The sequence below is a fragment of the Leishmania martiniquensis genome, chromosome 27 (assembly GCF_017916325.1).
Source record: "Leishmania martiniquensis isolate LSCM1 chromosome 27, whole genome shotgun sequence".
NCBI classification, from domain to species: domain Eukaryota; phylum Euglenozoa; class Kinetoplastea; order Trypanosomatida; family Trypanosomatidae; genus Leishmania; species Leishmania martiniquensis.
In genome coordinates this window covers 576,438-590,242 of record NC_090162.1, presented here as the reverse complement: position 1 = coordinate 590,242, position 13,805 = coordinate 576,438, and the positions used below count along the sequence as shown (strand labels likewise).

Here is a 13,805-nt window from a genome sequence, read left to right as displayed (position 1 = left end):
GTGGACAAAGGGAAGAGGTCGAGATGTCAGCGATGCCTTTCGAGGACCTGTGTGCCCGCGCACTGGGGCTACGAGAGCGGGAGAAAGGGAACGGCAGGCGCTCTTTTAGAGAGGAAGGCGGCGGCAAGGTGTATAGTGGTGAGCGACTGGGAAATAATGGTGCGTGTGTGTGTGTGAGGGGGGGCTGTACGCTCGCCTCACTCAGAGCATATGCAATGGGAAAGGAGCAGAAAAGGAGAGGGAGGGGAGAGGGAGATGAGCTAAAAAAGAAAGAGAGATACAAAATGTAAAAACGAAAGCAAAGTGATGATCAGAAAAAAAGAGGGTGAGTGATACGCCGCACTCTCCAATGGCGCTCCACAGAGATGAGCGCACGAACCAGCGAAAAAGCCGACCGCAGCGAAAGAAAAAAAAAGGAACGACGCGACTGCACCACCACTGCCACCAACACTGTTTTAATTTGGCTGGCCCGGTTCGACTCGCCTCTGTCTCACATATCTTATCCGGAACACAAAGAGGCACGACACTGTTTCAAAGAAGCGTCGTCGTCGAAGGAGGAGGAGGATGAGACGACGGCGGCGAGCGCAGTCACGCAAAAAAAAGAAAAGTGTTTTCGTCTCCCCTACTCTCACCGCCTTTTTGCGTGTGTGTATGCGTGTGCTCGATCTACCCTCACAGCACACCTACACGCAGAGATTCAAGAGAAAGATGACGCGTATGGCTGATAAAAGACGCCTCCTACGAAAGAAAAGGCAAAGCTGACATCAACGGGAAACAAACGAGCACACGCGGAATAGAGAGAAAAAAAGGCCTGAGATGTAAGGAGCACAGGAGAGGTGAAAAAAGAAAAAGAAAAGAGGGCCAAAAGGGCAGGGAGGAGGAGGAGGGAGGGAGGGGAAAGCTCCGGTAGCTCCAGAGCCAAGAGGACACACACACAAGAAAAAGAAGAAGCCCCCTCACGCGCACAGAGAAAGAGGGAGAGAAAGAGGGAGAGAGAGAGAGAGAATGGAAAAGGACCCTTTTTCTTTTTTCTTCGAAGAGGAGACGAATACGCAGAGGCGCAGCGTAACGCGAAACCGCTTTCCCCTTTCCTCTCTCTCTCACTTCTTTCAGACCCCCTTCCGTATATGTATATATGTGTGTGTATGCGTGTGTGTGTGTACGTGGAAGAATTCCTTTTCAAATGGGTATTTGTGTATGCTCCCTTGAGAGAAAGAGATGGTGTAGCAGAGCCGCTTGGCGAGCTCACACGGCGAAGGATGCGCGCGAGCTGGGGTGGAGGAGTGTATGTGTCGTAGTCGGACGCGGGTGTGCACACAATCTTAACGATCATGCCACTCTAGAGCCGGCATTTTGTGTGTATGACGAGGGGATCGGTGACATGAGGGGAGGGAAAGGAAGGGGGGAAGAAGTTAATTCGAAGATGTGCACGGGAGAAGAGAAAAGGATGCGAAACAGCAGCAGCAGCAGCAACGGTCAGTGCCGCCGGTGCTTGATGCGCTGACGAAAAAGAAGCGCAGAGCGAGACCCATGCCGGCTCCAGCCACTCTCGTCCCCGTCGGGTCGATGTCGTGTGCACCTGGGAAAGACGTGCAGCACGCACAGCGGAGACTCACTGCTACCCCTTTCGCCGTTCACGACGGGAAGGGGCAATTGCGACAGACCTGTCGCTAACCCTCCCCCCAAGGCACACACGTTACTCTGTTGTTGCTGCTACAGCTTGCACACGCATGCGCAACTACTCGCTGCCGCCCATCGGCAAGAAGAGAGGCAAAGCAAACAGTAAACGAAGTGACGAGAGAGAGAGCCGATAGATCTTGCAAGTGAGGTATGATACACACACACACACACACGCATGCGCGCACTAGAGGCGACGACGAAATCAGGTGAGGCGGCAGCAGCGCAGCAGAAGCAGAGCGGAGGTGCGGTCTAAGAGCCGCGTTTACTGCTGAGGAGACAGAATGCGCCTGAAGACATCAACACGCGCGGGTTCATCGGCCGATGTCGACAGTGCGGCAGGGAGAGAGGGGGTAAAGGAGTAAAGACAAGACGCTACGGGAAGGGGGGGAGCTGCCCCATCTGCCCGCGCATGAAAGAAGCGATCATGAGAGCAGAGGTTGCGGTATGCAACACAAGGTGGTCCATTCACCAACCCCCTCACACGCCACCACCACCACGACCACCCCGGTGACAACAGCATGACTGCATGGAAACGGGAAGACGGGGGAGGAGCTGAAATGCGAACCGTTGTGTACGGCATGTGTCGGGAGGGTCCCCGCGTCACCCGGCCTGCAGCTCCTCGTAGCGGAGCATCCATGGCAGCAGTCGCTCATTGCGACACCCGCGTCCTCATCATCGCCCTCTGGTGGAGCTCAGCAGTGCGGTGCCGCGGGGTGGTACCCCGTGGTAGCGGGTGGGTAGGGCTGAGGGCCCTGCTGGGCCACAGGCGGATACAGCACCTGAGTGAAGGGATAGCCTCCGCACTCAGGACGTGAAGACGGTGGCATTCCTGCTGCCGGCACAACTACTGTCACTGGGTTGGGGCTGGGGTAGCAGAAACCAGGTGTCACAGCAGCAGGTGCTGGCAGCACCGGCACCGGCTGGTAGGCGTGTGGGGGCAAAACAGGGGCGCACGCGTTCATGGAAGCCTGCTGCGGCACCACGTACGCGGCTGGAGGAGCGACCGCTGACGGCATGGCAAGTGGGGCAGCAGATGTGGAGGCCACGGAGTGACCGCCCCAGGCTGGCGTGGCCGCTGCTCTGTGCTGCCACTGCGACTCCAAGGCAAGGCGCTTCGCCTCGATCTCAGCGAGCTCCTTCTCTCGAAGGCGCCGTTTGTGCGCCTCCTCCTGATCGCGCAAGTAGGCCAGCTGCTGGTCTTTCTCCCTCTTCTCCTGCTCCTTTCTCAATCGGCGAAGCGCTTCCTCTTGCTCAGCCCGCACCGCTTCCGCCTCCGCGCGTATGCGGGCCTCCGCTTCGCGCTCGCGCTGCTCCGCCTCTGCAGCGGCCGTGCGTTCAGCGATACGCTGCCGCAGCATCTCCTCCTGCTCGCGTACCTCGCGCATCTTCTTCTCCCGCGCCACCCGCGCCGCCTCCTCCTCGGAGGCCTTGCGGCGGTCCTCCGACTCGTGTATGCGCCGCCTCAGCTGCTCCTCCTCCCTCGCCACCTCCGCCAACTTCGCGCGTCGCTCCGCCGCCTTCCGCGCCTCGGCCTCCTCGCGCTCCCGTATGCGACTCTGTAAGGTGAGCTCCTCTTGCAGCAGCGCATCGTACCGCCGCGCCAGCTCGTCCGCCCATTTCTGCTCGGCCTCGCGTTCGCGTCGCTTAGCGTTCTCCTCCTTGTGCTGCGCCTTGAGGGCTATCTCGGCGCGCAACTGCTCCTCCTGCACGCGCAACAGACGCAGCTGCTGCTCGCGGCGGTGCTTCATCTCCGCCTCCTCCGCCTCCAGCATGTGGATGGCCTTTCGGCGCAGCTCCGTTGGAGAAAGCGCCTCAGCCACCTCGCGAGACGCCTGCATCTGCTGCTCCACAGAGAGAGCCGGCTTATAGGAGGGGATAATGTCCTCGTGGAGGCCAGACACGGTACCGACAGTGTGGGGGGAAGTCCCGTCGCTCACGTCGCTTAGGTGTTTCCCCATGGCCAGCTCCTGCGCCAAGGCCTCTCGTGCGGCTGCCATGGCCGCTTTCTTGGCCTTCTCGTTGTCCATCCGCTGCTGCTCCTGCCGCTGCACCGCTTCGATCCACTGCGGCGTCGTCTCCTCTACCCACCTTAGGAACTTGTCGTACGCGTCCTGGACAGTCGCTCGGGCGCCGGCTTCTTCCGTTACAATGACAGAGAGAGCGGCGCGTACCTCTGGAGGCAGCTCCCTCTGCCGCAGCTGCTTCAGTTCGCTCTGCATCGACGCCAGCTCACTATCCCACTTTTGCTCGATGCTCTTCCGCTTCTTGTACTCGTTAAAAATGAGAGCAATGTACGCGCGCTCATACTCCTCCTGCATGCGGAAGTTACGTACATAACGGTCGATGGAGGCGGCATCCTCCTCGGACATGGGCGGCGGCAACGTCACCATAACCGGGGCCATGAGCTCGGCCAGCTTATTCTCGGCTGCGCGCACAGGGGAGAGGGCTGGGCTGCGCCTGCCGCGCACCTCCTCCTCTTCGACGCCGGAGAAACCGCCGTTGCTCGGCCCGGGGCCAGAGCTGGTGCCGTTCGGTCCCACAGCGGTGCTGCTGCTACTGCCGTCACTGCTCACAGTGCATATGCCAGAGAGGCGTAGAAGAGGCGCGAACTCCTCGTGGATGTCGACCATCTGCGGAGCGACGTCCACCTCGAGGAGAGTGGTAGGCGGAAGCCTCATCCCAGGAGATGGAAGCATCGCGCAGAAAAAGAACGAATTATGAAGAGGGTCCTGGGACACGGCGAAGAGACGGCCGCTGAGAAAGCAATAACGCTGTAGCGCAGCAGCAAAGTTGGTGCGCTTCTTTTTTTTTCTGCCAGCGTGTGCGCCGTTGTCTGTCGATGGTGCCACGTACCGACTTCAAAAAAATCCAAACAGAGTGAAGAGACGGCTCTCCCAGGCGTCTTCCTCTCTTGGAGTGCTCCCAACAGAAAGGGCAGTCGCGAAAGCGAATCGCTGCGGCTTCGGCAGGCGCGAAAAGGGCCAGAAGTCTAAGCGCGACGGCGTGACGAGGGAAAAGGCGGAGGAGGTCCCTACACAACTGAAAGGGAAGGAAAAAGGAGTTGTACAACTCGCCAGCGAGCCGTGGAGTGAGCGACGCAGGGCGCAGACCCGCGCCTCCCTCTCCGACGTAGTAGCGTAGGCCTCAGCTCCTGGAGTCTCCTCACCTGTGCTTGCGGGTCCTACAGCGCAGCCCTGCGTACGCGGCCCCAGCTGCGACCCTTTGGAGACGACAGAGAGCACAGACGCGCACAAAGACACCCGCAGCCAACCAAACAAAAGAGAAGAGGGGGAAAAGGGCAGAGAAGGAGCCAAAACGCTGTGTTTGGCTCCCCCTTTGATTTTTGGTGTTGATACCTTCCGGCCGCTGTGAAACGGCAGATATTTAGCCGAGTGTGTTTGCGTAATTGTGTGTCTGTGTGTGTGTGTGTCGAGGAGCACAGGTGAGTGGAAGGGCGATCGCGGGTGAAGGGGGCACGGATCGAGGCCGAACAGCGGTGAAGAGATACCGGAAAAGGTCGGCAATGTGTAAGGCAGAGGACGAGGAAGGCAAAGAGAGCACCAGAACGCTAAGTGTGAAAGAGAAGGGAGATGGGTGGGTGGGTTGCGGTGAGTGCGTGTGGATGGGTGGGTGGGTGGGTGGATGAGGGGATGAGGGGCAAAGGGCAGCTAGGCCTACTCGCGCGCACACACAGCAGCAGCAGATCGATTGGGTGACATCAGAGCTGACTTCTGTACTCTCGCACAGAACGAGTAAGCTGTGCGAGCTCCTAAGCGAATAGAAAACTACCCGAATACATCGATCGTCGCCCCCTGCTGTCCTTGCGAACGCAGATGAGCCGCCGAGAGTGCGAGAAAGAGAGATCGACGATGAAAGAGCCGACGAAGATGCGCAAGCGCATACAAAAACTGTCTACTTCAAGCACCTCGCTCTCGCTCGACCCCTCTACGGACGTGCTTCTATCTCTCTCTCTCTATATATATGTTTGTATACTTTTTCGGAGTCTTGTTGGGAAACGGAACAACAAGTGGGCGCGTGGAAACGAGCGAAGCACAGGAAAAAAGCCGAAAAGGACGGGAGGAGACTGGGGGAGGGCTGGAGTGCCATAGGCACGCGTGATGGGGTGCCCCCAAGTCCCGCGCGATGGCGCGATCTGCTGGGCTCACATTGTGAGGAGAGAAAAGAATCCGCAGCGGGGCGAGAAAAAAAGTCAGACCAGGGCCAAGGGCAAACTCTTAAAGTGGAGGAGAGCCCGGGTGTTGTTCGCTCACGGCCTTTCCGCCCACGTACGCATCCCCACCCCTACCCTCCGTCACGGCTTTCACCTTGGCTGACCGGCATCATGATGCCACGCCACCGTTGGCGACACGAGCTGCATGCACGCTTGCAGAGGAGCCGGCACTGACAGAGCAAAGAGGGTGCGAAAAGAGGAAGGAAGCGGTGACGGAAGCGCATCTGTTTTTTTCCTTTCACTTGCCAGCAGAGGGGCGCTCGGAGACGAGTACCCATGAGGGGCAGCGGCACTCGAGGCGTTGTCCGCCAAGTCACCCCCGGCGTGCACTCTCCGCGGCAACTACTCCCCTCGCCCTCGCACGCCTGTCATCCGCCCTACAGGGGTGAGTAGTTTGACTGGCTGCTTTGCCGCCTGTTCTGGCTCAGCTTCTGCTTCGGATGTCCAGTGTGCACACCACCGGTGGCGCTTCCTCGCTGTGGACGACTCGTGCCGCTGCAGGCGCCGTGCGCCACTGGCTGGGGTGTCCGTGCTGGCTGCTGTGCTGGCTGCTGTGCCGTTGCTGTCGAGTCGTAGCGCGTCTGTACGCCACTCCAAGTCCCTGATGCAGAAGGAGAAGCAGAAGAGAGACTGCTGTTTGCACCGCGGCGGGAGGCGGGCGAGCTACGAAGCGGCGACTGCTGTTGTGTCGCGGCGTTAAAGGTCGAGCTGCGATATGGGGCGGTTATGGTGGCTGGCATCGACGTGGAGGACACCCCTGTAGTAGCAGCCAACAGGTTGACGGACGGAGAGGCGATTTTGCCACCTGACAAGGCGGTGGGCGCCGTGCTGAGAAGCTGTCGGCGCGCGGCGCTGTAAGGATTCAGAAGTAGCTGATGCTCCTGCAGTGGTAAACTGCTCCGGCGCACCTGCGGCGGCAATCGGCAGTCTGCCATAGAGGAAGCAAGCTGACACTCCACCTGCTGCTTGTACTGCTGGAGCGTTGCATCTTGAGACCCCCTCTGCATCTCCGCACGCACAGTGGCCGTCTCTCTAAGTTTCGCGTAGAATGCATCCTGCGCCTCCTCTTCCTGAGCCAGCTTCAAGAGTGCCTTGGAGGCGAAGGCGAGCGACTGCACATCGTCGCCGCCAGTGGTGGCGTCGTCGCGCAGCGATGGGGGTCGTACACACAGGTTTTTTGAGATCGCTTTGAGCGAGTCATCGGCGGTGACCACAGCCATTTTGATGTCGCTCGTCCAGTCTTTCACTTGCAGTAGCTGCTGCGAGATAAGGGCGGCGCCGCTGAGACGGAGAAGGATGTGGGTGGAGAGGTAGGTGTCGGAGCTCGCATCCTTGGTCATGGCGGCCCCCGGCGGCACGCGGCGCGGCGGTGGTGGGCGTGGCGCCTTGGAGCTTTGCATAAACCTCGCAAGTGGTAAACGATGGCCTCACTAAACTGAAACAGCAGAGAGAAAGCTCTCGCTTGGTTTCCCCCCTTACACACACACAGACAAGGACGCAGTCCTCGGGAGAGATGGGGTGTCCTTTACCGCGTGAATGTGCTTAGCCGAGTGCTGGCCAGCGCCCTCTCTACCACGGACGATTTTTTAAAAGAAGCAGCCGAAGAGCGGCAAAAAAGGGTTGGAATAAAGAACGACAAATAAAAGGGAACAAATCAGGAGTGCCCAAGACGGGTGGAAACGCGCCCGCGAGCGTGTGTCTGCGCTGGTGGAGTCGGGCCTTTTTGGGCCGCGAGAATTCCGCGTCCCTCGCCAGTAGACCACGGAATGCTGAATGGTTAATGAGGTGCGCGCGAAAGAGTCAATAAAAAGATTAGAGGAGTGGGGAGAGAAGAGGGGGGAGCGGTGCCAGCAGAGAAACGGGGAAGGGGGCCGCTGCAGCAACCATGGCAAAAAGCGGCGTGAATGCAGAATGATGGTTGCTGAGGTATACTGATGCGTGAATATGTTAGCATGGCAAAATCGGCCGGGAAGGTTTGGAGAGCGCGGGTGGGAGGAGAAGGGGACAGAAGGTGTACAGATGATGACATGGATAGGGGAGTCCCCTCTCATGTCGGTCATTTTTGTTGCTGAAGCCACATACGTGCCGCGGAGTCTGAGAACACGCGCGTAACTATACCGTGCTCTTCAGTCTGAAAGCCAAACACCTTGGCATAGAAGTCGAAGGCGGCGACACCCGCCTACACCTATACGCACGCGATGCGCAACGACAACAGCGACTCGCTTGTTCTCTCTCTCTTTATGTGCCAACCGTAGAAGGAGCGAGAACTGCTCGCCTTCACTTAGCGTTCTATTATACATGTCGTGCTCGCACACACTCTCGCGAACCCCCTCCCTGTTTCTGTCTTCAGGAGATGACACCCCAGGCTACGTTGGCACGGCGCCACACACGTAGGTCCACGCAGAGAGTGCCCGCCACAACATCAGCGCCGGCCGCCGAAACAAAAAGAAGATCGATTTCAACACTACACCGAAAAAAAAGATCACTCTCCGAAGATATAACGAAGGCGGAGAGGGGAAATAGACAGAGAGAGAATGAGACGCAGCAGCTACAGCGAGATGCAGACGGCACAGACAAAAAGGCGTAAGCACGGAGTGCGCCGCCGGCAGGGCGGACTTGACCCCGATGCTCGTGCCTCATCTGACTGTGCGCTAGCACACGCGTGTGTGTGTGTGTGTGTGTCTGGAAAGCGGCAGGTAAACGTTACGTATGAGGATGCGCTTGGGAGAAAAACGGAAACGCAAACGACAAAAAATAAAAAGTGAAAAAAGAGAAGTGGGGAGAGGGGGGTGAAAGGAGTGACGGGCGTCGGGTGCATCAACGAAGCGCACGGCTGCAAGCACTAACCAATACATCGGCAGATAAGCACAAAGACGAGGAGAGGCAGACATGAAGATGTGTACGAAATGTGCTATGGCCTCCATATACAGCCCCCATCCCTCCACTTTCCCCCCGATGTGTCCATAACATGCTCAGGTGCCCAAAAGAAAAGCACACCAGAGAGAGTCGGGGGAGGGGGAGGGGGGCAAAGAGAGCGCGCACATACACGCACACAAGAGTAGGCAAAATGCGTATCTGTGGAACTGCGGGGGCACCAGAGTTGCGATAAAAGAGGTATGCACACGCTACTGACTAGAAAGCAATGGTGGTGAGGCAGAGAGAAAGTGGGATGGCAAAGAGGGGGGAGGGGAAGGATACAACGGCCTCGTCCGCGCGCCGGGCTAAGACGCATTACTCGCATCGGGCACCAAGGCCTCCCTCTCGGAAAGGAACAAAAAAAACAAAGAAAAAACTATTCGAAACAAGCAGTCACGCAAAGGACATGCGACGCAGAGAAAGGGGTGGCGTACACACACACATATATATATATAGCGAGAGAGAGAGTCACATAGAGGTACACCAAAATGCACAAGACAAAGCGAACTGACACCAAAGACAGTGCCCTTTTTGTGGACAGCACCGGTAACGTGCGCAAGGCATTCGTCAAGGCACAGGAGGAAAGGGCATTCGATGCGGAAAGAGACGCCATTGTGCCCCCCTCCCTCCACTGATTGCGAGGAAATAGAGAAAGCGCGCGTAGAAATGAAGAAAAAATGCAGTGAGCAGCAGCAGCAGGGGTAGTGGTGGGGGAGAGGGAAAGAGGTTCTTCTTCTTTCCCTTCCCCTTACCCACCCCCACTAACGCTATCTTCCCCTTTGCATCGGGAGTTCGTCTCCCGCGCCCACACATACAAAATAGTGGCACACACAGGCAAACATATATTTATGCGCCGCAGCGTCCGCGAAGGAGTGCGCAGTGCAAGCCGACAGACGTATCCACAAATGAGCGGCACGCAAGTCGGGCACCTTGGCGTCTACGGACTCTCCGGTGCGCAGGCAAGTGGCGACCACAAGAAAGCATTAGCAGCGCATCGCCCAGAAGAGAATGCTGACAGAAAAAAAAAGATGAAGAAGAATTCTGCGCCCTTGAGAACGCGCTCGTGGTGGGGAAGTGGGATGAGGCTCACGTCGAGACAGTTGCTGGAGACATCAACTACATGCGTTCACAAGGTCGTTCATAGTGAAAGACGTAGGGTTCTTGGAGAAAGAAAGATGGTGGCCGAGACCATCCTTGACTGCACACATCCATGCATAGCCGTACGTCATGGAATGAGAGCGGCGGACAGACTCGAGCCTCAACAAGCGCTGACGGCAAACAGCCAGCTTGCGTCTACGCTCTCTTGTAGCCAGCGCATCTTTGCCTGCTCACGGTGGTAGTGTGCGCCACCTTCCCTGGGGGCCTACCTCTTTGCCAGGGTCCTTCCACATCCACCTATCCACGCCGTGGCGTGAAAACGCGTGAGTTGGCGTAGCTGCAGAGAAGCTCACCGTCTTGGCAGCTTCGTTCGGCTTCGGTGAGGCGGCAGTGCCACAGCCGTCGCGGCGCTTCGCATCGCAGGACGCCTTCCGACACGTCCGGTGGCCCTAATCTCAACTTATTTTTGCGCAGTTGCGCCCCCCTCCCCTTCCGTTGCAGGTGTGTGCGTGTGTGACTGCGGTGTGCCCCGATCCCCCTCTTTCCTCGGCCACTTCGTGTCCGCGTTTGCAGTGTGCTACGACACCGGCAGCGGCGGTGGGGGCGGAGGAGGGAGGGATGCCAGTCGGCGATTCGCGTCGCCGCCCTTCAAAGATGCGGCCGGTGGTGTGCTACCAGTGCGGCGCCGCCTCACTCTCACCTCCCGTTGCCGAGATGTCAGATTCCTGCGTGTCCGCGCTGCGTGTGCAGACCCACTTCCACCGCAAAGAGGGGCCCCGCATTTTTGGTCGCTCGCGCTTTGTGCTTCCCGAAGCACCCGTGCGATGGATCACCACGAGGCCTTTGCGCTCTCAGCGGCGTCGAGTCGGCTGCTGCACAAGCAGCATTGCCATCATTATAACTTTGAAGATGCTGCGGGTGCGAGCGATGCCCGAACGGCAGAGGGGCCATCTGGCATGCCGACTGGAGACCGCGGTGGCGCTCTGCCGCGCGCGCCTGGGAAAACCGCTGCTGTTCCAATTCGGCAAAGCACTGCGACAAAAAGCCGGCAGCCTCCTGAAACATAAGCTTTTTCTCCGTCCAAGCCGCTTCCTCCATGTAGAAACGGGCGAAGATGTCCGCGGCTGTCTTGAGCTGTGCCCCCTGCTCCCTTCTAAGCTGACGAGCCGCCTGGCGCCACACAGGCTCCTGATGAACGCAGAAGACAACAAACTTGTTGTACTCACCCATCAACACGAATCGCTCCATCTGCTCCCACACAGTCAGCAGTAGCTGGCGCAGTCGGTCCCGGCTACCCTGCTCCTCTATCTCCAAGTTACACCGCGCCTCCGAGCAGTCGTTAATGAGATCTTCTAGCGGCGTGCGCTTGCCATCTTCCTTTCGCCACGCAGCCACAAAGGTCAGAGCATCCTCAGCCACAACGCTAACCGGTAGCTCGCTTACCACCCTGTGCACATACGATTCCATGGTTGGCATGGGAGTAAAGGTGCGTGTAGTCGAAGAGCCCTGTGAGGCAACCTCTAGCGCGGCGACGCTGTATTGTGCGGCAAGAGAAAATACGTTGTTGGAGGCGTCTCCCAGCGCTCGAAGCTCCGTACTCGGCGGGCGCTCACCGTGAGCTGCCATAGGGGTGTGCATCACTGGGCGCGGTGCGGCCAGTGCCGTTGAAGTTCGTGGAGATGGCAGCACTGGATGAAGGTCAAGCGCTCGGTACACCTTGCGTATCTGACGTAGATGATCATCGGTTTCAAGCAGCACGCGCCTCGCTTCCGCTACACGGCCACGCGCTTGGCTGATCTCAAATGCAGTTGCTGCACATCCCTTTACATGGACATCGAAGTGCGACTCGGAAGCCATTGCAGCAGAGGTCCTTCAACGACGTGCACATACATCACTCATCTGTCACAGACCAACAGCAACAAGAGAGAGAGAGCTGCTCGGGAGTCCGCCCAGCACTGGCAGTTCTGCGGATGCGGTTCGCTCGCGTATAGTATCGATCTCTGCATGTGGTAATGAGCGCACGCTGACGACCCGTCAGGCGGCTCCGCTGCACCGTTTTGTTCACGGGAAGAGGGGGAGAGGGAAGGGGGCAGAGAGGAAAGACGGTCTATGATGCCATGCACACGCGGGGGCGGCACACTCCGTTCGGGTCGGGGAGGGAATGCGTCGCCGTGTGAGCGCGCATCTGCCCCTCAACTGTATCTCGCTGTAGAGACACTATGGAAGAGCACAGAGACAGCGACTGAAACCAACGCACAGACTTACAAAAGGTGGAGAACAGACTACGAGGGGGTTTGGTGTCGTGTGTGTGTGTGTGTCGGGGGGGGATGAAGAGAGGCAGTGAAGGAAAAAGGGCGCTAACAGGAAACGATGCAGAAGCGCGAGGACTCTTGTCGGAAGTCTCGCAGCCGAGATGGAGAAGGGCATGGAAGGATGAGGGAGGGGCCTCACCCGGTCCACCTGGGGAGGCGGAGGGGGCACCTGCACACACACGCACGCATATCTTATAAGCATCTCCGCGATGGCTTGCTGTTCGTCTTTTTGGCTTCTGATTTGGTACGTCTACTCACCACGTCGTCGCTAGAGGTTCCGCCTCCGACGCGAAAGGGCAGGGTACATGGTGAGCGGGGAGGGGAGGGGAGGGGGGCATAATGCTTCGCTGTCGCCATCGTGACACCATTCACCGCTTCAGCTGCTACAACGCAAAAGACAGCTGCAAAGCATAGAACAGAAAGCGGCGGCAGCAGCATTGAGCTATCCCTCCCCTCTCCATGTCTGATGCTTACGGGTGATACAGAAAGAAGACGAGCAGGAAGAAGCAAGTAGGATAGGGAAGCGGGCTCACGCGCGCAAGGCCGAGCAAACTCAGAGCGTAAAGAGATCATAAGGAGGATGCACAAAGAGGGTGCGCTGAAAGAATCCCTTCCCTCCTCCTCCCCACCCCAGAAATAGAGACGGTATTTCCCTCTTTCTTCTGCGCGGCGAACGGCAACAGCTACAGCGAGACGGAAGCAGAATAGAGCAGCGCACTTCAGAAATTTCCTGCACCAGATGCCCTGTGAGAGTCTCCCCGGCTGAGGTGGCCTGAGATTGGCCACCAACACACCACACACACACACAGCGGCAGCCATGACGTGCAAAAGAAGCGAAAAAAAAGAGAGACGCAAGCACACCAGTCGATGCCGGGAGAGACAAAGATAAGCGGAAAGAGGTGGTAAAACCAAACCCATCGCCCTCAGCGATCTCACCGAGGTTTGCCCGATGTGCCGATGAGGACCGAAGAGGGAGGGAGGGGCTCCCAGGAGAGAAGACCCGCCGGGAACAAATGAGCAGAAGACACGCGCGTGAAGGAGAGAAAAGCGCACGAGCGAGAAAAGAAGACGGGGGAGGAGACATGCCAACCGCAAGGGCAAACCTGCGAGCTAGCCGGTGTGGAGGCATGGAAAGGGGCCGGATGGGGCGGGGGCCAACTCAGAAGGCATAGACTGCGTTGGATTTGTATAAGGGAAAAACAAAGAGAGGGGCCCATACGAAACATGAGGGCCGCTCCTCGGAGCCAGCGAAGACTACATGTGAAACTGGCAAGTAGAGGGACGCCACAAAGGATATCGATTCCACTGCAGCACCAGCACTCGACGGTTCATTGTCTCCCTTCCTCCCTCCCTCTTCGGCCTCGCCTCATCGGTTATGCCCCGAGAAAAACGCACAAGAGAAAACTGTAAACGCACAATGAAAGGAGAAGCGCGAATGCTTTCGCAGAGACAGCCGCACCCAACGGTTGGCGGCGGAGGAGGGATCAAAGACTAGCCGTCAGCACCCACCCTTCATGATACGCTTCTACCATAATATTTGCCCGCATGTATGGCAAGGCAGAAATTGC

General features: G+C 58.1%; 3 protein-coding genes across 3 annotated transcripts; all 3 read right to left on the bottom strand.

Moving 5' to 3' along the window:
- Window positions 1–2,372: 2,372 nt before the first annotated feature.
- On the bottom strand, window positions 2,373–4,376 carry LSCM1_03485 (uncharacterized protein; the record flags this gene model as incomplete). Its single annotated transcript, XM_067321027.1, has 1 exon — window positions 2,373–4,376. The coding sequence occupies one exon, from the start codon at window positions 4,374–4,376 to the stop codon at window positions 2,373–2,375; it is 2,004 nt and encodes a 667-aa protein (XP_067177637.1).
- A 1,912-nt stretch (window positions 4,377–6,288) lies between these two features.
- LSCM1_03484 (uncharacterized protein) lies at window positions 6,289–7,311 on the bottom strand (the record flags this gene model as incomplete). The annotated part of the gene is made up of 1 exon (XM_067321026.1): window positions 6,289–7,311. One exon carries the CDS (start codon window positions 7,309–7,311, stop codon window positions 6,289–6,291), a length of 1,023 nt encoding a protein of 340 aa, XP_067177636.1.
- A 3,331-nt stretch (window positions 7,312–10,642) lies between these two features.
- Window positions 10,643–11,782, bottom strand: LSCM1_03483 (uncharacterized protein; the record flags this gene model as incomplete). Its single annotated transcript, XM_067321025.1, has 1 exon — window positions 10,643–11,782. One exon carries the CDS (start codon window positions 11,780–11,782, stop codon window positions 10,643–10,645), a length of 1,140 nt encoding a protein of 379 aa, XP_067177635.1.
- Between the last annotated feature and the right edge of the window lie 2,023 nt (window positions 11,783–13,805).